Source organism: Lutra lutra, chromosome 1, assembly GCF_902655055.1.
Source record: "Lutra lutra chromosome 1, mLutLut1.2, whole genome shotgun sequence".
Classification (NCBI taxonomy): Eukaryota; Metazoa; Chordata; class Mammalia; order Carnivora; family Mustelidae; genus Lutra; species Lutra lutra.
This window is the reverse complement of record NC_062278.1, coordinates 76,840,210-76,863,584: the sequence shown is the minus strand read 5'-3', so window position 1 is coordinate 76,863,584 and position 23,375 is coordinate 76,840,210. Positions and strand designations below refer to the sequence as shown.

Here is a 23,375-nt window from a genome sequence, read left to right as displayed (position 1 = left end):
TATAATTTCTTCCAGAAAACAGAGTCAGAGGGAATACTTCCTAATTTACTCTATGAAATTAGCATCGCCCTAATATAAAAACAAAAAAACATTACAAGAAAGTAAAACTATTCTCTCTCATGAACACAGGTGATATTTTCTCAATAAATTATTAGTAAATTGAATCCAACAGTGCTTGAAAAAATTATATAGACCATGACTAAAGTGGGATTCCCAACTAGATCATAGATTCAATGCAATCTCCAACCCCAGCTTTTTTTTTCTTTCTTGGATATTGACAAACTTATTCAAAAGTTTATATGGAAGGGCAAAAGGCCAGAACAGGCAACATAATAATGAAGAAGAAGAAAGCCGAAGGACTAATACTACACTACTTCAAGACTTACATGGCTACAATAATTAATATAGTATGGAATTGGTGGAAGAATAAATATAAACAGGACAGACTAGACAACTCAGAAGCAGACAAATATAGTCAACCACTCTTTGATAACAACAGTGCAAAGGAGAGAGGACAGTCTTTTTAACAAATGGTGCCAGAACTGGACATGCCAAAAAAATGAATCTAGAAAAAAGAGAACCTATCAATATGATAAAGAGCATTTTTGAAAATCACACAACTAATATCATACTCAGTGGTGAATGACCAAAAGTTTTCCTTCTTAGATGAGGAACAGAAAAGGATGCACATTTTCACCACTGCTATTCAACATTATCAAAGAGCATTACTACTAGAGCAGTTAGACCAGAAAGCAAAGGAACCCATATTGGAAAAGAAAAACTACATCTATTTACAGAAGACACGACCCTATATATAGAAAATCCCAAAGAATCCATAAGAAAGCTAATAGAGTGGGTGCCTGCATGGCTCACTTGGTTAAGCGATTGCCTTTGGCTCAGGTCAGGATCCCCGAGTCTTGGGATTAAGTCCCGCATCAGGCTCCTCGCTCCGCAGGGAGTCTTCCTCTGTCTTTCTCCCTTCTCATGCTCTCACTTGCTTTCTCAAATAAATAAATAAAATCTTAAAAAAAAAAAAAAGAAAGAAAGAAAGCTAATAGGGTCAATAAATTCAGCAGTTGAAGGTTACAAGATTATATAAAAATCAGTTGGGTTCCTATACACTGGCAATGAACAATCCAAAAAGGAAATTAAGAAATCAATTCCATTTGCAATAGATCTAAAAGAATAAAATACCTAGGAAAGTTTAACAAATGAAGTGAAAGACTTGTACACTGAGAAATATAAGACACTAATGAAAGAAATTAAAGACGACCTAAATAAATAGATTATCCATGTTCATGAATTGAAAGGCTTTATATTAAGATGGTAATAATACTCTAAGCAATCTACAAATTCAATATAATCCCTATCAAAATTCCAACAACCTTTTTTGAAGATATGGAAAATGGGATCCTTAAATTCAAATATAATTGCAAGGGATCCTGAATATCTGAAATAGTCTGGAAAAAGAAAAAAAGTTGTAGGACTCATTTCCCAGTTCAAAATATACTGCAAATCTAAAGTAATCAAAACAATGTAGTACTGGCATAAGGACAGACATACAGACCAATAGAAGAGACTGGAGAGTCTAGAAATAAATCCATACCTGTGGCCAATATTTGTGACAAGGGTGAAAGATCATTCAATAACAAAAGACTCTCTTCAACAAATGGGGCTGAGACTATTGCATTTCCATGCACAATATATATAAAAAACTTGGAGCCCTACCTCACACTACATATAAAAATTAACAAAAATACGGAGAAATCAGAACACTGTATTGATGCTTGGAATGTAAAATAGTGTAGCGGCTGTAGAAGACAATATGGGCAGTTCCACAGAAAGTTACACACAGAATTTCCAAATTACCCAGCAATACCACACTTTGGTATGTACTCAAAAGAACTGAATTCAGGAACTCAAACATATACTTTTAAAACAATTTTCACTGCAGCATTATTTACAATAGTCAAAAGGTAGAAGCAACCCACAAGTCTACTAACAGATGACTAGATAAACAGAATGTGGTAGAAACACATGATGGAATATTACTCAGCCAGCAATACCACACTTTGGTATGTACTCAAAAGAACTGAATTCAGGAACTCAAACATATACTTTTAAAACAATTTTCACTGCAGCATTATTTACAATAGTCAAAAGGTAGAAGCAACCCACAAGTCTACTAACAGATGACTAGATAAACAGAATGTGGTAGAAACACATGATGGAATATTACTCAGCCATAAAAAGCAATGACTTTCTGGGGATCCCATGGAGAAGATGGCAGAGTAGAAGGACCCTAAGTCACCTCATCCCATGGTTACAACTAGATAACACCTACATTTGTGTAAATGACCAAGAAAATGACCTAAAGATTGGCAGAACAGACTTTCCACAACTCAGTGTAGAGACCAGACCACATTGAAAAGGGAAGGAAGGGTGGAGATGATGTCAGGAACTAAATGGGACTGTCCAGGGCAGCAAGGGACACCATATGTACAGAAAGGGGAGAGAACCAGACCTTCATACAAAGCACTCCAGGCACAGGAAACCTGCATGAGAACCAGAGGGTCATAATTTTGTGAGTTCTTAAAATCAGTCAGCTTAACAACAGGAACTTTAAAAATCAGCAGGCTCCACCCTAGGAGAGCTGAGGGAGGGTGACAAGAAAGGGAGTCCCCACCCTTAAAAAGACAGCACAAGAAACAACCCCACAGAGATATAGCATAGAAGCATTAGTTTGGGGGGGGGAAGTGTGGGGTATACAGGAGGAGGATTTGGTTAACAATTTTAGAATGCATACTGGATGGGAAACTTCTCCAGGAACAAAGGAGCCGGAAGGCCCCCATTTCTTTCCATCACCCCTGAGCCTAGGCACATGGACACCTGTGGGAATCAGTGTAGCACCAACATTTCCCACCTAACTTGCTAACAGTGTGCCCTACCCTTGCATTCTCCTATAGACCTGCCTTCTCCCAATATTGCCTTGGCTGGAGGCCATCCAAAGTAGTGCCACAAAGCAGGGCCAACAGGAACCAGTACCACTCCAAAGTGACTTCTGCCCCTAGGGAGAGGGAAAGATAACCACACACACTATTCCAACTCTACCCCAGCAGTGGGCTGAGGGCAGATATCTGGTCTGACTGCAGGCCCCACCCACCAACAAAAGCTTCTCGGGGGACAACACAGGGACAGTGCCCTGCAGTTACATGCTACTGCACCTCTGGAGAATGCCTGGTCTCCATTCAAGCCAAGGGTGGCCTCAGACTGGCCTACTAACAACATAGGGACCAGACCCTCCCCAGAATGGGCAGAGAGCCATTGCAGATAATGGGACTAAAGGCAGAAGCAGCTCAGCCACAATAGTGGGGCACACATAACACACATTGGAAACACCCCTGAAGCACCCGGTTCTGGTGAACAGGAGACACTGCACTGCAGGGTGCTAGAGAACCACTTCTTCAGAAGGCCACTACTTCCAAGAGCAGGAGACACACAGAAACAGATGCAGAGATAGACAAAATGAGGAGACAGGGGAATATGTCCCCAGTGAAAGAAAAGGACAAAAATCAAAACAAACAAAACAGAGATATGTAATATGCCTAATAGAGAATTTAAAGTAAAGGTCATAAAAATACTCATGGGACTTGAGACAGAGTAGAGGACGTCAGTGAGACTCTCAACAAAGAGAGAATATAAAAAATAACCAATCAGAGATGAAGAACTCAATAACTGAAAATACACTAGAGGGAATAAACAGTAGACTACAGGAAGCAGAAAAATGGATCAGTGACCTGGAAGATAGAATAATGGAAAGCAATCAAGATGAAGAGAGAAAAAATAAAAACTGAAAATAGACTTAAGGAATTCAGTGACACCATCAATTTGCATTATAGGGATCACAGAAGAAGAGAGAGAAAAGAGAAAAAGCTAGTATTTGAGGAAATACTAGCTGAGGGTGCCTGAGTGGCTCAATCAGTTAAGTGTCTTCCTTCAGCTCAGGTCATGATCCCAGGGTTCTGGGATCAAGCTCCCCATTGGGCTCCCTGCTCATGCTTCTCCCTCTCTGCCTGTCACTCCCCCTGCTTGTGCACACTCTGTCAAATAAATAAATAAAATCTTTAAAGAAAAATAGGAAGGAAGGAGGGAGGGAAAGAAGGAAGGAAAGAAAGAAGGAATACTAGCTGAAAATTGCCCCAATTCCAGGGAGGGAAACAGAAATCCAGACCCAAGAAGCAAAGTGAGCCCCCAACAAAATCAACCTAAGGAGGTCCACACCAAGACACAAAGTAATTAAAATGGTAAAAAGTAGGGATAAAGAGAATTTTAAAAGCAGCAAGCGAGAACAGTTATAAACAAGGGAAATCCAATAAGGCTACCAGCAGATTTTTCACCAGAAACTTTGCAGGCCAGAACAGAGTGGCATGATATATTCAAAGAGCTGAAAGAAGGAAAAAAACAAAAACAAAAACAAAATTCCAGCCAAGAATACTCTATCCAGCAAGGCTATCTTTCAGAAGAGGAGAGAAATGGTTTCCTAGATAAACAGAAGTTAAAGGAATTCATCACCATTAAACCAGTGCTATGAGAAATGTTAAAGGGAAATCTCTGAGTGAAAAGATCGTACGTAGGAGTGTGTCTACAAAAATCAGTCAAGAGATTCAGAAAATAAAAGGATGTAAATTTTGATGCCATATACCTAAAAAAGGTATAGGAGTACAGAAGAGGAAGGAGTAAAGAATGGGTTGAAACTTAAGCAGTCATAAACTTAATATAGATCGCTATATGCAAAAGATGTTATATACAAACCTAATGATAACCACAAATCATAAATCAGTAACTGGTATGCAAAAAATAAAGAAACCCAAATATATCACTAAACCAGCCATCTGTGAGAGAAGAGAACAAAAAAGAAAAGAGAAGAATTATAAAAACAACCATAAAACAAGTAACAAAATGGCAGTAAGTACCTACCTCTCAATAATTACTTGAATATAAATGGACTAAACACGCCAATCCAAAAGTGACAGAATGGATAAAAAGCAAAACCCATCTATACTGCCTACAAGAGACTCACTTCAGACCTAAAGACACATGTAGATGGAAAGAAAAAGGATGGAAAAGCATTTACCATGCAAATGGAAGTGAAAAAAAGCCAGGGTAACAATACTTGACAAAACAGACTTTAAAACAAAGACTGTAACAAGGGACAAAGAAGGACACTATATCATTATAAAGGGAACAATCCAACAAGAAGATACAACAATTGTAAATAGTTATGCATCCAACATGGGAGCACCCAAATACATAAAGCAGCTAATAAAAACATAAAGGAACTAATTGACAGTAATACAATGACAGGTGACTTTAACACCCCACTTATATTAATGGATAAATCATCCGAACAGATTTAAAAAAAAAAAAGAGAGAGAAACAGTGGCTTGGAATGATACATTGGACCAGATGGATCTAACATATATATTCAGAACATCCCATCCTAAAACATCAGAGGACACATTCTTTTCAAGTGTACATGGAACATTCTACAGAACAGATCACATATTGGGCCAAAAACCAAGTCTCAATAAATTAAAAAAGACTGAAATAATACCTTGCATCTTTTCTGACCACAGTGTAAAACTAGAAAGCAACCAGAAGAAAAAATCTGGAAAGGGCACAAATACATGGAGGTTAAGTGACATGCCACTGAACAATGAACGGGTCAACCAAGAATCAAAGAGGAAATAAAAATACATGGAGAGAAATGAAAATAAAAACACAGTGGCCCAAAAATCTTTGGGATGCAGTAAAAGCCTTTATGAGACATAAGTGTATAGCAATATAGGCCTACCTCAAGAAGCAAGAAAAATCTCAAACAAGCTAACTTTACATGTGAAGGAGCTAGGAAAAGAACAAACAAAACTCAAAATCAGCAGAAGGAAGAAAATAATAAAGATTAGGACAGAAATAAATAAAATAGAAACTAAAAAACCAATAGAACAGATTGATGAAACCAGGAGTTGGTTCTGATAAACCTTTAGACAGACTCATCAGAGAGGGGACTCAAAAACAGAAATGACAGAGGAGAAATAACCACCAAAACCACAGAAATACAAAGGGTTATAAGAGAAAATTATGAAAAAGTATATGCCAACAAATTGGATAACCTAGAACAGATGAATTCCTAGAAACAGAAGTCTTCCAAAATGAGGAAGAAATAGAAAATGTGAACAAAGTGATTTACAGGAATGGAATGGAATTAGTAATCAAAAACTCCCAACGAGCCAAAGTCCAGGACCAGATGGCTTCACAGGTGAATTCTACAAAACATTTTATTTCATTTTAAGATTTATTTGAAGAGGGGAGAAAGAGTCTCAAAGAGATTCTGCAACGAATGCAAAGCCAGACATGGGACTCAATCTCATGACCCTAAGATCACAACCTGAGCAAAAACGAAGAATCGGCCACTTAATTGACTGTACCACTCAGGTCCCCTATGAAACTTTTTTTTTTTTTAAGATTTTATTTATTTATTTGACAGAGATCACAAGTAGGCAGAGAGGCAGGCAGAGAGAGAGAGGGAAGCAGGCTCCCTGCTGAGCAGAGAACCCGATGTGGGGCTTGATCTCAGGACCCTGAGATCATGACCTGAGCCGAAGGCAGCGGCTTAACCCACTGAGCCACCCAGGCGCCCCCCCCATGAAACTTTTTAAAGAACATTAATACCCAATTCTTATCAAACTATTCCAAAAAATAAAAGAGGAAGAAAAGCTTCCAAATTTTTCATTTTGTAAGGTCAAAAATTATCCTGGTACCAAAACCAGTTAAGGACACCACAAAAAAAAAAGAGAACTATAGGCCAGTATCTCTGATGAACACAGATATTAAAATCTGCAACAAAAATATTAGCAAACCAAATCCAACATATATTAAAATAAAATCATTCACCACGATCAAGTGGGATTTATTCCCAGGATGCAAAGGTGGCTCAATATTCACAAATCAGCCAACCTGATATATCAATCAATAAAAGGATTGGGCGCCTGGGTGGCAGCGGGTTAAGCCTCTGCTGTCAGCTCAGGTCATGATCTCAGGGTCCTGGGATTGAGTCCCGCATCGGGCTCTCTGCTCGCCAGGAAGCCTACTTCCTCCTCTCTCTCTCTCTCTCTGCCTGCCTCTCTTCCTACTTGTGATCTCTGTCAAGTAAATAAATAAAATCTTTTAAAAAATAAATAAAAGGATAAAAAATATATGATGATTTCAATATTTCATGCAGAAAACTATATCATGGATAAAAACTATATGATGATTTCAATTTTTCATGCAGAAAAGGCATGACAAAATACAACATCCATTCATGATAAAAAAAAACAAACAAACCCTCAACAAAGTAGGTTCAGAGAGAACATACACCAACAAATTAAAGGCAAAATATGAAAAACCCACAACTAACATCATATATAACAGGGAAAAGGGGTGTCCACAAGGATGTCCATTCTCACTACTTTTATTCAACATTGTACTAGAAGTCCTAGCCACAGCTAGGATAACAAAGAGAAATAAAAGACATCCAAATTGGTAAGAAAGAAGTAAAACTTTAACTACTTGCAGATGACATGATACTACTATACAGAGAACCCTAAGACTCCACCAAAAATCTACTAGAATAAATGAATTCAGTAAGGTTGCAAGATAGAAAATCAATATACAGGGGCACCTGGGTGGCTCAGTGGGTTGGGCCTCTGCCTTCGGCTCAGGTCATAATCCCGGGGTCCTGGGATCGAGCCCCGCATCGGGCTCTCTGCTCAGTGGGGGGCCTGCTTCCCTCTCTCTCTCTGTGCCTGCCTCTCTGTCTACTTGTGATCTCTGTCTGTCAAATAAATAAATAAAAATCTTTAAAAAAAAATCAATATACAGAAATCCATTGCATTTCTATATACTAATAATGAAGCTACAGAAAGAGAAATTAAGAAAATAATCCCATTTACAACTGCACCCAAAATAAAATACCTAGGAACAATCTTAACCCAGAAGGAGAAAGACTTTACTCTGAAAACTATAAAACATTGATTTAAAAAAATTGAAGATGACACAAAGAAATGGCAAGATATTCCATGCTCATGGATTGGAATTATACCATTGAAGTTATGTCCATACCACCCAATCTATTATTTAATGTAATCCCTATCAAAATACCAACAGCACTTTTCACAAAACTAGAACAAACAATCCTAAAATTTGTATGCAACCACAAAAAGACCCCAAATAGCCAAAGGAATCTTGAAAAAGAAGAACAAACCTGGAGGTATAATAATCCTGAATTACAAGATATAGTACAAAGCTATAGTAATCAAAACAGTACGGTACTGGCACAAAAATAGACACATAGAGCAACAGAATGGAATGGAAATAAACCCAGAAATAAAACGATTATATGGTCAATTAATCTTTGACAAAGGAAACAAAAACATCCAATGAGAAAAAGACAGTCTCTTCAACAAATGGTGTTGGGAAAACTGGGACAGCCGCATGCTAAAGAATGAAATTGGATCACTTTCTTACATCATACACAAAAATAAACTCAAAATGAATTAAGGACCTAAATGTAAGACCTGAAACCATAAAAGTCCTAGAAGAGAACACAGGGAGTAATTTCTCTGACATTGGCTATAGAAATGTTTTCCTAGATATGTCTCCTGAGGCAATGGAAACAGAAACAAAAATAAACTATCAGGGTATAATAAAATCAAAAAGCTTCTGCACAGCGAAGGAATCAACAAAGCTAAAAGGCAACCTACTAAATGGAAGAAGATATTTTCAAACGGCATATCCAATAAAGGGTTAATATCCAAAGGGTTAATATAAAGAACTTATAAAAACTCAATGCCCACTATAAAAAAAAACCAAATCCAAAAAAACCCCTCAATGTCCAAAAAACAAATAATCCAATTAAAAATGGGCAGAAGACACGAACAGACATTCCTCCAAAAAAGATATACAGATGACCAACAGATACATGAAAAATCCTCAACATCACTTATCATCAGAGAAATGCAAGTCAAAAGTAATGAGATACCACCTTACACCTGTCAGAATGGTTAAACTCAACAACACAAGAAACAACAGGTGTTTGAGAGGATGTAGAGCAAGAGGAACCCTGTTGCACTAACGGTGGGAATGCAAACTGGTGCAGCCACTCTGGAAAACCGTATGGAGTTTTCCTCAAAAAGTTAAAAATAGAGCTACCCTAAATCCAGCACTCAGACTAATGGATATTAACCCAAAGAAGACAAAAACACTAATTCAAAGGGATACATGCACCCCAATGTTTTTAGCAGCATTATTAACACCAACCAAGATATGGAAGCTGCTCAACTGTCCAACAGTTAATAAATGGATTAAGAAAATGTGGTGTATATATACAATGAAATACTATTCAGCCATAATAAAAAGAATGAAATCTTGCCTTTTGCAACAACACAGATGGAGCTAGGGAGCATAATGCTAAACAAAAGAAGTCAGAGAAAGACAAATACTGTATGATTTCACTCACAGATGGAATTTACGAAACAAACGAGCAAAGGTGGGAAAAAGAGAGAAAGGCAAACCAAGAAACAGACTCCTAACTATAGAGAACAAACAGAGAGTTAACCAGAGGGGAGGATGGTGGGGAGATGGGTGAAATAGGTGATGGGAATTCAGAGGTGCACTTGTCATGATGAACAATGGGTGATAAAAAACTTTAAAAAAATGCAATTCAAAAATAGGAAAAAATTCAATCATATTGTTTTGGAATGAATATACAGATGGTAAAACCTAATAGAAAGACAATGAAATAATTATCATAAGCCTGGATGACTACTTCCAGTGAGGAAAGTATTATGATCCAGAAGGGTACACAGTAGTTTCTGGTGCACCAGTCATGTTCTATTTCTTGAACTAGATGGTTCCAGAAATATGTATCTTAGATACTTTTTGTATACATGTTATACTTCACATTAAAAAAAAAAAAAAACAGGATGATAAGAATAAAACACCAGTCCACACAGATGAATACAGCTAGAGAAAAACATAAATATGTTGACTGGTTCATAACCATAAACCCGACAGGGAGGTTTGGGCTGTCAGGTTATCATATTATATTTCCCTGATCCATCTGCACAATTACTCTCCTAGAAATATTTTATACCTTTCTGTTATGAAACCTCCAGCATCTCCCCTCCCATCCTCATCTTCAGTTAATTATTGTTTCCCACTTCCCTGAGAAAAATGTAAGTAGAGAAAATTTCCACAGACCTACCACTATATATACCCATGTCCCAGAATTTTGCACCCATATATTCTACCTTCCATCAGGGCTCAGCTCTCCATGCTATCATCCTAAGGCTAGTCTACCTATTTGTGTACCAGATCCCATTCCTTCTTGCCTTCTCAAAGACAGTATGACAGCTACTCTCCCATCCGTCACTCATGTCATCAATTTCCTTCAGTAAACGTGCTGTTATTTCTTTTTTTTTTTTTTTAAAGATTTTATTTATTTATTTGACAGAGAGAAATCACAAGTAGGCAGAGAGGCAGGCAGAGAGAGAGAGGAGGAAGCAGGCTTCCCGCTGAGCAGAAAGCCCGATGTGGGGCTCGAACCCAGGACCTGGGATCATGACCTGAGCCGAAGGCAGCGACTTAACCCACTGAGCCACCCAGGCGCCCCCGTGCTGTTATTTCTTAACCCAACGTCTCTACCAGTTGCTACCACATTTCTTCCACTTTTAGTTAAATTTCTGTTTAAAGTTGTCTTCAGTTACTGGCTCTGATCCTTCTCCTTCCATTCTCTCCTAAACCCACCACAATCTCGGGTTTTTTCCTGTCAAAACTGCTCATCAAGAAAATAACTTCTAATGGCCAATTGTTGGCTTCATCTTCCTTATTTATCAGGAGATTGTGACACAGGTTATATCACTTTTCGCTCTTTCACAGATTTGCATCACTTTGGTTTTTGGTAAAGCACTCTTCTGATTTTCCCCTTATATAACTGGCCATTCCTGCTCCGTCTCCACTGCTAGCTGATTCCTCTTCTTCCTTACTTAATGTTAGAATGTCCCAAATGTGTCTTTGGTATTCTTCCATACACCTATACTCATTCTCTTGGTACCATCATTCAAGACTCATGATTTAAATACATCTTTATGCAACACCTCCAGTTCAGACCTGTCTCTTAAACTCTAGACTCATTATAATGTCTATAAGACATCTGAGATTCCACAGGTCCAAAACTTACTTGCCCAATTTTCCCCCAAAACCCACTCCACCACTTATTAACCATCCTTATCTCTATTTTAAGGCAATGTCATTGCTAAAACCAAAAATTCTGGTGTCATCCTTGTTTTCTCTCCCCCAACTAGTCCATTAATAAATACAGTGTATTCCATCTTCCAAACATATGAATTTAAGATTTTCTTTAATTTAAATTTAAATTTTAGGAATTTAAGATTTTCTTCACCTCCCCCACTGCTACCACTCAGTCTAACCCACATTCATATCTCACTTGGATTATTGCAATGGCCTCTTATCTGGTCTCTCTGTGTATACATACCCTTGACCCTCTACACCCTACTCTTAACATAGCAGCAGAAAGACCCTTTTTTTGTTTTGCTTTGTTTTGTTTACAGATTTTATTTATTTGACAGACAGAGATCACAAGTAGGCAGAGAGGCAGGCACAGAGAGAGAGAGAGGAGGAAGCAGACTCCCCGCTGAGCAGAGAGCCTGATGCGGGGCTCGATCCCAGGACCCTGAGACCATGACCTGAGCTGAAGGCAGAGGCTTAACCCACTGAACCACCCAGGCGCCCCTGAAAGACCCTTTTAACATTTAATTACATATTACCTTTCCCCCACTCAAAATCCTATAATGGCTACTCATCTTACTCAGATAAAAAACCGACTATGTATGCCTAGGACAATACCACCTTTCTAAACTTTTTTTTTCTGGGTTTAGGAAGCATAAAAATAAACACAAAATGGAGTTTAAAAAAGTGATTCCTAAACCCAGTCCCTAAACCACTTCTGGCCTGTGAATGACTTTTACGTACTCCACAGTGAATGAGGACAGTGCAGTACATTTTTATAAATGTCTCTGTTTATTCCTTTTAACATGTGGCTTTTCCTATTTTTTTGTTAATGTTATATTTTTAATCAAATAACAGTTATTGTAAATGGAAGGCTTTTAAAACACATTATTACTTGGAAAATAAAATTTTGGCAGAACTAAATTCTAATGCCTTCCCCATTTCTCCTCTCTATGAATTTTTTCTGAATTAAAAAACAGAATACTTTTCATGGTATATGGAATTGAAAAGTCTGGGACTACTAGCCAAAAGGATTTAACAAGCATGTACTAAAGCATAGGTAGGAGAAATTATACTGACTAGATTATTAGACCCCTCCCCAGCTCTATCAGGACTGGCTGTGTGACATTATAATTTTTTGCCTCTCTGATCCTCTATTTCCTCATCCATAATGCCCATTAAAGTATCCATTTCATAGAAATATGAAAATTAAATGAGACGATATATTTAAAATATATTGACATATATAATAGCCACATGTGTATTTAGTTAACGTAACACTATTAACTTTGTATTTAGTTAAATAGTGGTATAGGGTGGGAGAGAGAAGGAGGGTTAGTGGGAGTAGATCATATTAATGCACAGAAGTATTTTATCCATTTAGGTTGAGAACTGCTGACACATGGTGATAATAAAAAGCATTTAGGTCAGTTTCATTATTGTTTGTAAATTCTGTGCCGACCATTTACCTCCTTCTTGCCTTCACCAGCATACACCACAACAAAAAAAAACCCATCTTCCACATTCACTCACTATTAACAGAGTATTAGGCATAGTATATGGCAAGGACTCAGAAGGCAGTATTAGAGTGAGGTCATCATGGATTCTTAAATAAACAAATGGTGATTATTTAGAAAATTAAAATATTCACTTGACCTTTTTTGAATTTATGTATGGGGAGTTTCTTAAGCTGATCTTTACGAAGTCTGTTTCTTCTAGCTCTATGTCTGTCCTGGACGAATTTTGTGATCTAAAGATAAAGAAAAAAAAGAAATCAGACATTAAACATGCAAATGGAAAATGGCCATTACAATAATAGACATGTTTCTGGATAGCTGCTGCAAATCAATTCAATTTACTTAAACCCTAATCACAGTATCATTACTTGAAGCACTAATTACATAAGTAAATAGTTTACCTCAAATTATCCTTTGAATTTTCAATCATTCACCTAAGTTTTTTTTTTTTGTTCGTTTTGTTTTGTTTTTAAAGATTTTATTTATTTATTTGACAGAGAGAGAGATCACAAGTAGGCAGAGAGAGGCAGAGAGAGGAAGGGAAGCAGGCTCCCCGCCTAGCAGAGAGCCCGGTGCAGGGCTAGATCCCAGGACCCTGGGATCATGACCTGAGCTGAAGGCAGAGGCTTTAACCCACTGAGCCACCCAGGTGCCCCTCACCTAAGTTATCTTTATCTACTCTAACAGAAACATTATGAATAACACAGAACTATTTGTTTGCAAATATAAATGATAGACCACAAGTTACAAAGACCCCACTGGATTAAGAAGGCAGAGTTGAAATTCCTGTAAGTTACAAACTAATAAAATTTTCAAACATACATTTATTAGTCACTGCACTTTCAGTTGTAGCAGCAAACTGAATAGAAATACTATAGAACACTGTACTACGAATACTCAGGAATGCTGGATAAAATATACAGAATATTTTCAAATATAAGTGACTGTGCTTCCAAGAATGCAAAGGAAGTCTACAGGACAGAGCCAAATGCCAAAAGTGACATCCATAAAAAGAAAATTTTGATAAACTTGACTGTGTCAATAAGGACTTCTATCCTCAAAAGACACTTAAAAATAAAAGACAAACCACAGAATGAGAAAAAATACTTGCAAATTCCATATTTGATAAGGGATTTGTATCAGAATTTATGAAGAACTCAAAAACAATAATAAAAAACAAGCAACCCAACAGAAAACAAATGGACAAAATATCTGAATAAACAGTTTACCAAGAAGACAAATGCATGGGAAATAAGCACTGGAAGAGATACTCAACATAATTAGTCAAGGAGAAATGTCAATTCAAATAACAAATGCCACTATACACCTATGAGAACGACTAAAATTAAAAAGACTAACTATATCAAGTGTTGGCAACGAAGTGGAGGAACTGTCATTATGATACACTACTGTTATAACCACTTTGGAATGCTGGTGGCTTTTTATATCTTTAAACACACATTTACCATATGACTCAATCACCCCACTTCTACTTATATGTACCCAATAGAAATGAAAGTACAAATCAATATAACAACTTGTATACAAATGTCCATGTCAGCTTTATTGTAATATCCAAAACCCAGAAACAACCCAAATGCCTGTCAAAAGGTAAATGGATAAACAAAACTGTGATTTATTTATACAATCAAACAGAACTGGGTTAAAAAAATCAATATACTCAATATATGAATCTCAAAATAATTATCCTGAGAGAAAGAAGACAGACACAGAAGAGTACATAATATATAATTCTATGTGTATAAAGCTGAAAAAAATACAAACTAATCTATAGTGACCAAAAGCTGATCTGTGCCTAGGGATGGGGCTGGGAAAAGGATGAGGACATGAAGGTGTGAGAGGGAGTGCTGGAGAGGATGTGGAGAAAGGAGAACCCTCTTAAACTGTTAGTGGAAATGCAAACTGGTGCAGCCACTCGCGAAATCAGTATGGAGGTTCCCAAAAAAGTTAAAAACAGAGGTACCCTATGATCCAGCATTGGCACTACTAGGTTTTTATCCATAGGATAGGATTTTATCCATAGGATACAAACATAATGATATGAAGGGGAACCTGCACCCCAATGTCCACAATAGCCAAAATATGGAAAGAGCCCAGATGTCCATCAACAGATGATTGAATAAAAAAGATGGAATATATATGTGCATACACACACACACACACACACACACCAATATTACTCTGCCATCAAAAAGAATAAAATCTTGTCACTGGCAACAACATAGATGGAACTAGAAGGTATTATGCTAAGTGAAATAAGTCAGTCAGAGAAAGACAAATACCATATGATTTCACACATACATGGAATTTAAGAAACAAAACAGATGAACATAGGAGTAGTGAAGAAAAAATAAGATGGAGAATTGAGAGTGAGGCAAACCATAAGAGATGCTGTACTCTAGGAAACAAAATGTGGGTGGATGGAGGGGAGAGGGGAAATGGAAGGGATAATTGGGTGATGGGCATTAAGGAGGACACTTGTAATGAGCACCAGCTGTTATACGCAACTGATGAATCACCAAATTCTACCTCTGAAACTAATGAAAAAAAATAAAAAGCAGAAATCCAGGAGATAGAGAAAAAAAAAAAAAGGATGAAAGTGAAGACTTTAGAATGTAACTTCCACCAGAATCTAGGCTACTTTACACAAGGCATTTTTACCTATTTGGTTCACTGATGAATCTTTGGACCCCAAAGCAGTGCATCATAGATGTAAAATACTTGTTGAATGAAAGGAACAAGAGAAAACACTCAAGGTCTACTTCTTTGAAAGACAAAACAGGTAAACTTCTGATAACACTGTGAAAGGTATGGACAAATATGAATCAAGAGAACTCATTTCACATATAGTGTAAATTCTCTTTAAAAAACAGAAATTCTCTTTAAATTGTTATGTGAGTGGCACTTGATTCCAGACAAGGCACTTGAAAACAGATAAAATAGACAATTTCTTAGAAATATAATTTAGGGGGCACCTGGGTGGCTCAGTCAGATAAGCATCTGACTCTTGATTTCAGCTCAGGTCATGATCTCAGGGCCGTGAGATCGAGCCCTGCATCAGGCTCCACACTGGGCGTGGTAGTAGAAAAAGCAGACAACCATCTATCTGAATGTCCAGATGACCATGAGAAAAGTCAACAGACCTAGATTATTTTGTAAACAACCTTCACCAAAAACTGATATATAATCCCAACTCTATCAAAAACTATTTTATGAAACAGAAAATAAGGGTTATTAGTTTTATGGGTCTAGTTTTATCTTGTCTAGTTAGTTATTTGTAACTGTTTTTAAGTGGACCCAATGCAGTTCAAACCCATGTTGCTCAAAGGTCAACTGTATGGTAAAATAACATTAAACTTACTATCTTAACCATTTTTAAGTGTACGGTTCTGTGGCATTAAGTACATTCACATTACTGTGCTACCATCACTGCCATATATCCATAAAACTCTTTTCATCTTGCAAAACTGAAACCCCGTACTCATTGAACAGTAATTCCCTACCCTACCTCCCTACAGCCCCTGGCAACTACCATTCTACTTTCTGTCTCTGAATCTGACTACTCTAGATATCCCATATAAATAAAATCGTACAGTACTGGTTCTTTCATGACTAGCTTTTTTCAAGTGAATATGTCTTTAAGGTTCATCCACATTGTACATGTATTAGAATCCCCTTCCTTTTTGAAGCTAACATTCCATTGTATGTCTATACCACATTTTGTTTATCTGAAAACCCATTTTGTTCATGCATTGATGGACAATTTGGTTGCTTCCACCTTTGGGTATTGGAAATAATGCTATTATGAACAAAGGTGTACAAATATCTGTCCAACTCGGTCTTCAAATCTTTTGGTTATATACCCAAAGTGGAGTTGTTGGATATGATAACTTAATTTTTTGAGGACTTGTCACACTGTTTTCTACAGCACCTGCTCCATGTGCTAATGGATTGTCCAGTTTGATGCGAAGACTATTCTAGGAGTGCCTAGGTGGCTCAGTAAGTTAACATCCAACTCTTGATTTCGGCTCAGGTTATGATCTCAGGGTTGCGAGATTGAGCCCTGCTGGGTATGGAGTTGGCTTAAGGGTCTCTCCCTCTCCCCCTCCTCTCTCAATCCTATCTCCCTCCCTCCCTAAAAAAACAAAACGAAATAATTCCATTAAAAAAAAAAAGATTATTCTGGTCCCATAATACTAAAACTTTCCCTTACCTGGACATTCAGAATGCTAATATTTTATTTTGGATTTTTGCATCTATGTACAAGTGTAGAACTAAATGATCCATATTAGAAATCAGAGTAATCCAAAATGTAAAGACAAAATTTATACATGATAATCAAATACAAGGATTTTTAAAATTTACAAAATAATGTAATCCCACATAGAGTAAAAGAGAAAAAAAAACAATGATCATTAAAACAGTTAAAAGATATATAATTCAGCACCCATTCATCATTAAATAAGGAAAAAGAAAATTTTTATTTCTAATCCTTATACAGTCTTTTTTTCTCAGTTTACCAGAAAAGACAGCATAATGTTAAATAGGAGGTTCAACAATAAGTAGCATTTTTTGTTGTTTCTGACTTTCAAGAAGTCTTCTAATAAATTAACCATTTAATGATGTTCATTTTTAGTTTTCAGTCAATAATCTTTATTGATTTAAGGGTATTTACATCTACTCCTACTCTGCCAAGGGTATTTTTTTGTTATTCTTTCTATTCTTTTTTCTACACTAAAAACCTAAGGGACTCAATAAGTTCAAATTACCAGAGTAGAATTCAGCAAGTTTGTAGATATAAGACTAATATATAAAAATGATGTCCAGTGTCTAAATCTTGGTTTCTAAATATAACTCTTCAATAAAAGAAACCAGGGCTCCTTGGAGAAATGTCTAATTATAGGGGTGGAGCAAGAAAATATAAGATGAATCTGAAGCTTCTTATAGTACCAGATACTAAAGAAGTGCTTAGAAAAACTAAAGGATGGATCAAATGAAAGGGACACATGACCCAGCTTGACAGAGCTCTCCATGGCCAAAGGTCAAAATCTGAACATAAATAAAATGGCATTGGATTATAAACCAAGGTATAAAATATACAGGAGTACATATTAATATAAATGATGGAATAAATGAATGCCAAGAAGAGATACATCTTTTTCACGAAAGAATGCCAAATAATATATAGATACTCTCTCCTACTCCCCACTCTAGATCTTGCTTGGCCCTCCTCAGTTTTAGGGGTGCTATACAAGTGCCAAAGTAAGAATAGAAAAAGAGAAAAATATTAACTTTATAGTGGAGAAACCTGGCTTAACCAAGGAATGAATGTTAATACCATTAGTGATGTTATGCAGATATCATGTACCCCATGACATAAGAAGGGCACTTCACCTCTGTTTTTAAAAACTTTTTCCCCCAAGAAACCTATAACACAATGTAATCATAAGAAAAACATCAGATTGAGGGACATTCTACAGGATACCTGGCCACAACTCCTCAAGACTGTCGAGGTTATGGATAACACAGAGAGACTGAGACTGACAGACTATCAGAGAAAAGAGGAGCCTGGGAAGACATACTAACTAAATAAAATAGTTTTTATTTGGAATCCTGGAACAGGAAGACAACATTAATGAAAAAAGTCAAGAAATCTATACAAAGTCTGAAGTTCAATTACTAATAATGTACCAATGTTAGTTTCTTAGTTTTGACAAATGGACCACGATAATCTAAAGTGGGGAAACTAGATGAGGAATTTACAAGAACACTCTTTTTTGAAATTTTTTTGTGAATATTAACATTATTCAAAAATTAAGAGTTTGCTTTTAAAAAATCCATAATGTTCTTATATTCTAATAACACCACTTAGAAAATGAAATTTCAAAAGTCTAACAAAAAAGGGGCACCTATGTAGCTCAATCGGTTAAGCATCTGCCTTCGGCCCAGGTCATGATCCCGGGTCCAAGGATGGAGTCCCACATCGGGTTCCCTGCTCCGTGGGGAGTCTGCTTCTCCCTCTACGCCTCCCGCCTGCTTATGCTCTCTAATAAATAAATACAATCTTTAAAAAAAAAAAGTCTAACAAAAGACATGCAAAATGTTTACAGAAAAAAATTATTAAACAGATGCATATAGAAGATCTAAATAAATGAAAAGAAATACCACAGCATCACAGAAAGATTGAACATTCCAAAGATGACATTTAATCTCTAACCTGTAATGTCCATATAATAATAAATTGATTGAATATTATAAATATTCTTTATAAAAAATAAAATGAGGGGCACCTGGGTGGCTCAGTGGGTTGAGCCTCTACCTTCAGCTCAGGTCATGATCTCAGGGTCCTGGGATCGAGTCCCACATCGGGCTCTCTGCTCTGCAGGGAGCCTGCTTCCTCCTCTCTCTCTCTCTCTCTGCTTGCCTCTCTGCCCACTTGTGATCTCTCTCTGTCAAATAAATAAAATCTTTAAAAAAATAAAATAAAATAAATAAATAAAGTGAGACTCCTGGGATTGTTTTATAGGGTGGCAATTCTATTTTTTAAAATTTTTTTAAAAATTTTTTAGAAGATTTATTAAGTTGAGAGAGAGAACACAAGAAGGGGGAGAAGCAGGCTCCCCACTGAACAGGGAGTCCGACTGGGCTCGATCCCAGGATCCTGGGATCATGACCTGAGTTGAAGGCAGACGTTTAACTGACTGAGCCACCCAGGGTGCCCCTGCAATTCTCTTTTAGTATCTATCTTAATACAGAAGTCTTCTCTTCTCTGCTTCTGTCTTCAATTTTTTTTTATATCACAAATCATATAGTTTTTAGAAACTTCCACTTTAAACACTGAGAGACTGAGAGTGACAAAGGCAAATAATATCTTCGCATTATTATGAAAATAATTCTGACTTCACAGTCTCATTAAGAGTCCCGGGACCATACTGTGGTAACCACTGTTTTAGATAATATGTCATCACTTTTAACCTCAGCACTCATAGTATTCTTTACATTTTGATATGAAAACTTTCAAATACAGAGAAGAATTGAAGAAATTTTATAATACCCATATACCCATCACCTAGATTCCACAATTAACATTGTACTACACTTTTAATCACCTTTCCATCCCTCTATTTACCCATCAAAACACCTCCTTTTTTTTTCTTTTTAAGATTTTATTTATTTATTTGACAGAGAGATAGAGAGTGGCAAGCAGAGTCAGAGGGAGAAGTAGGCCCTCTGCTGAGCAGGGCTCGATCCCAGAACTCTGGTATCATGACCTGAGCCAAAGGCAGCCGCTAAACCAACTGAGTCACCCAGGCACCCCAAAAACACCTCTTTCTCTCATTGTTTTTATAATGCATTTCAAAGTAAGTTGCAGATCATCAATATATGTCTCCCCAAATACTTAAGCATATATACCATTAGTTAGAGATCAGTATTTCTTTTACAATATTTTTTTTCCTTAGGTAAAATTTATATACAAAGACATGCAAAAAATTTAAGTGTACAGACGTTTGTGCAACCTCTGTCAAGATACAGAATATGACTTACCCCCCCAAAAGTTCCCTCATACCCTTCTCAGTAAATCCCTCACCCCCTCTTCCTAGCACCCCTAGAAGTAATCACTGTTCTGATTTTTCTACCCTGATTATCTTCACCTTTTCTAGACCCAATCATATAAATGGACTCATACAATATGTACCTTTATGTAAGTCTCCTCTCACTCAATACAATGTTTTTTAGAACCATCCACACTATTTTAAAAAATATATTTAACATTGATTTACCTACCATGAAAATGACTATCAAGATGAGACAGATGCCCACTATGATCAGGAAGGGGATTAGATAGTATTCCAGAGGAAGACTAAATTCTGGAACTAAGATAATGTGGCCCCTAGAAGAAAACAAAAATCAGTAATTGAGAAATATTAAGAGTTGCCAAATTACAATGTTAATTAAAAACAAAAGTATTGCTTAAAAGGCATTTAGATATTAAAATTCAATCCACTAAACACATCTCATCTTCTAATATATCATTTCCAATACTTTAAGAGATATATTCTCCATTTTTTTTCTTCTACATATTTACCAAAATAACTTGCTTACATAATTAAGGAAGCTTTTAGACTGGGTACAGGAAATCAGCCAGTAATAATTACTGTGTCCATCCCCGAAACATGTTATTTACTGAATTTAGTAACCTGGGCAAAATTCTGCATATTTTATGGGCAAAATCAGCAATTTAAACAATGGTAGTACCTTGGGTATCTTGTCAAAGAAACCCCTCATCCCAGTCAAATTATTATCCATCAGCTCCTCCTATGGTAAAGCTCTGAAGCTACTATTATCAAAAATATCCTCCCTCTTCCCTATGCTTTACATGAACTTCTTATACCAGGTACAATGGACATAGCCCCTGTACTCTACATTAATCTGTGAGATATGGAATAAAAAACTGATAAGGGAATTAAAAGGAGTTGTAGCCTCCTCCCTATTCTCTACCCTCCCCATTGCTTGACTGGAAAAAGCTTTAAAAAAAAAAAAAAAGTGTGTCTTGTGCGAAAGGGATGGAGTAAGGCTACCTGCCTTAATCCCCTTTGTTATTAACCATGTTATTGCTTATGGTGGAATTACAATAAAAGAAATTGACAGGGACTCATAAAATGAAACTATGATCAGAACAGGCACATTACTGGGGTGCCTGGATATTTTAGTCAGTTAAGTGTCTGCCTTTGGCTCAGGTCATGATCCTGGAATCCTAGGAATGAGCCCCCACATGGGGCTCCCTACTCAGTGGGGAGTCTGCTTCTCCCACTGCCTCTGATCCTGCTTATGTTCGCTCACAGATAAAATCTTAAAAAAAAAAAAAAATAGGCACACTATTTTTGTTGTGTGAGCAAATTTTACATGGCTGCAAAATCCTGCATTAGAAAACATATTCAGTCTAGGGAAACGCTTGTATAATGGTGATAGGACTGCTTTCTCCATTGTACTCAGGTGCTACTCAACTAGTATAGTGCTGGTAACACTACATTGTAACCCACTTCTAGGTGATTTTTAGGCAGTGAAGCCTGCTACTTCATAACACAAGGGTTAAATGCAAAACAAAAATTCTCAATAAAAGGGAAATAAAAACGGGCCAACTCCTTCCCCCACATAGAGATGTTTAGAACACCATAGTACTTAAGAAAAATAACATGAAATCAAATTAAGCAATTTTTAAGTCTTCTTTCCATTATTTATTATATTCATGTGCATGGAGCTCTATCAAGCTTTACCAAATACAAAAACAAATAAAGATAATATAAGGAATTTCCCAATAATTTAAATATTTTCCCAAAAATGCTAAGAACGCTAGAGTAAAAGGAGCTTTTTATTTCAATCGCTTTGAGCAGAATAGGGGATGACAAAAGATTTACATGTGTTTTTGTAGCTTTACATAAAATACTAAAACGACTGATCAGGGTGAAAAAAGAAAAGCAGCAGGCCTGGGCCACTGTAATGTATGCCATCTCTTCCAGCATGAGGTCAGGTCTGGAAGTAATGCCCCTATGCTTGATACAAATCTTCTGAAACCATATGAGCCAGTGCTGAGACAGTAACAGTGGTGCCACTTTTAAGTAGAACATTTGCATATGATGCGAGTCTTCTGCAACCTCCCTACCCTATCCTACCAACCAGCTATAAATTAACATTGTCAGGGGTTAAAAGCCAGACTACTGCTTATCTATATTCAACTCATTATAGAATATAAGTATCTCAGCAATAGCAAACTTTACATCTCTCATATGGGTATTCTTCTTCTCCTTTTATGTTAACAACTTTCTAATGTGGATGTGGCTTGGATGAGATAAACAAATAAACCCTGTCCTATGAGATAAGCCAAAGGGTTGCTCAGAAATGAACAGAACTGCCAGGTGAGAAGGAGCTAAAGAACAAAGCAGGAAGACCCAGGGAACTAGAAATTTAAAAAACTTTTTTTTTTAAAGATTTTATTTATTTGACAGACAGAGATCACAAGTAGGCAGAGAGGCAGGCAGAGAGAGAGGGGGAGGCAGGCTCCCTGCTGAGCAGAGAGCCCGATGCAGGGCTCAATCCCAGGACCGTGAGATCATGACCTGAGCTGAAGGCAGAGACTTTAACCCACTGAGCCACCCAGGCGCCCTGAAATTAAAAAACTTGTGAACACTTCCTATATATGTGTAACCACAGAAATGCAATCAATTCCAGAATTTTTTTGTAAGCACTGTGCTAGTGGGTTCTAAATCTAGTGTTTGTTATGTCCTATTTTTTAGAAGATTTTATTTATTTATTTGACAGAGAGAGAGAGAGAGAGAGAGCAAGCGAGCGCGTGAGAGCGCGCAAAAGCACGGGAAGGGGCAGAAAGAGGAGCATATTCCCCACTGAGCAAGGAGCCCAATGTGGAACTCAATCCCAGGACCCTGGGATCATGACCTGAGCCGAAGGCAGATGCTTAACCAACTGAGCCACTCA

The 23,375-nt window shown here is 37.0% G+C and overlaps 1 protein-coding gene across 7 annotated transcripts in view; it reads right to left on the bottom strand.

Annotated features, from left to right (window-relative positions):
• RNF13 (ring finger protein 13) overlaps positions 1-23,375 on the bottom strand; it is a 163,451-nt gene that overhangs the window by 29,045 nt on the left and 111,031 nt on the right. For all 7 annotated transcript variants that reach the window (XM_047727676.1, XM_047727667.1, XM_047727686.1 and 4 more), the window contains 2 exons: positions 20,670-20,775; positions 13,003-13,096 (listed from right to left, as the gene is read on the bottom strand). In XM_047727676.1, the coding sequence (XP_047583632.1) occupies positions 13,003-13,096; positions 20,670-20,775 (200 nt within the window). The remainder of the gene's footprint in view (positions 1-13,002; positions 13,097-20,669; positions 20,776-23,375) is intronic.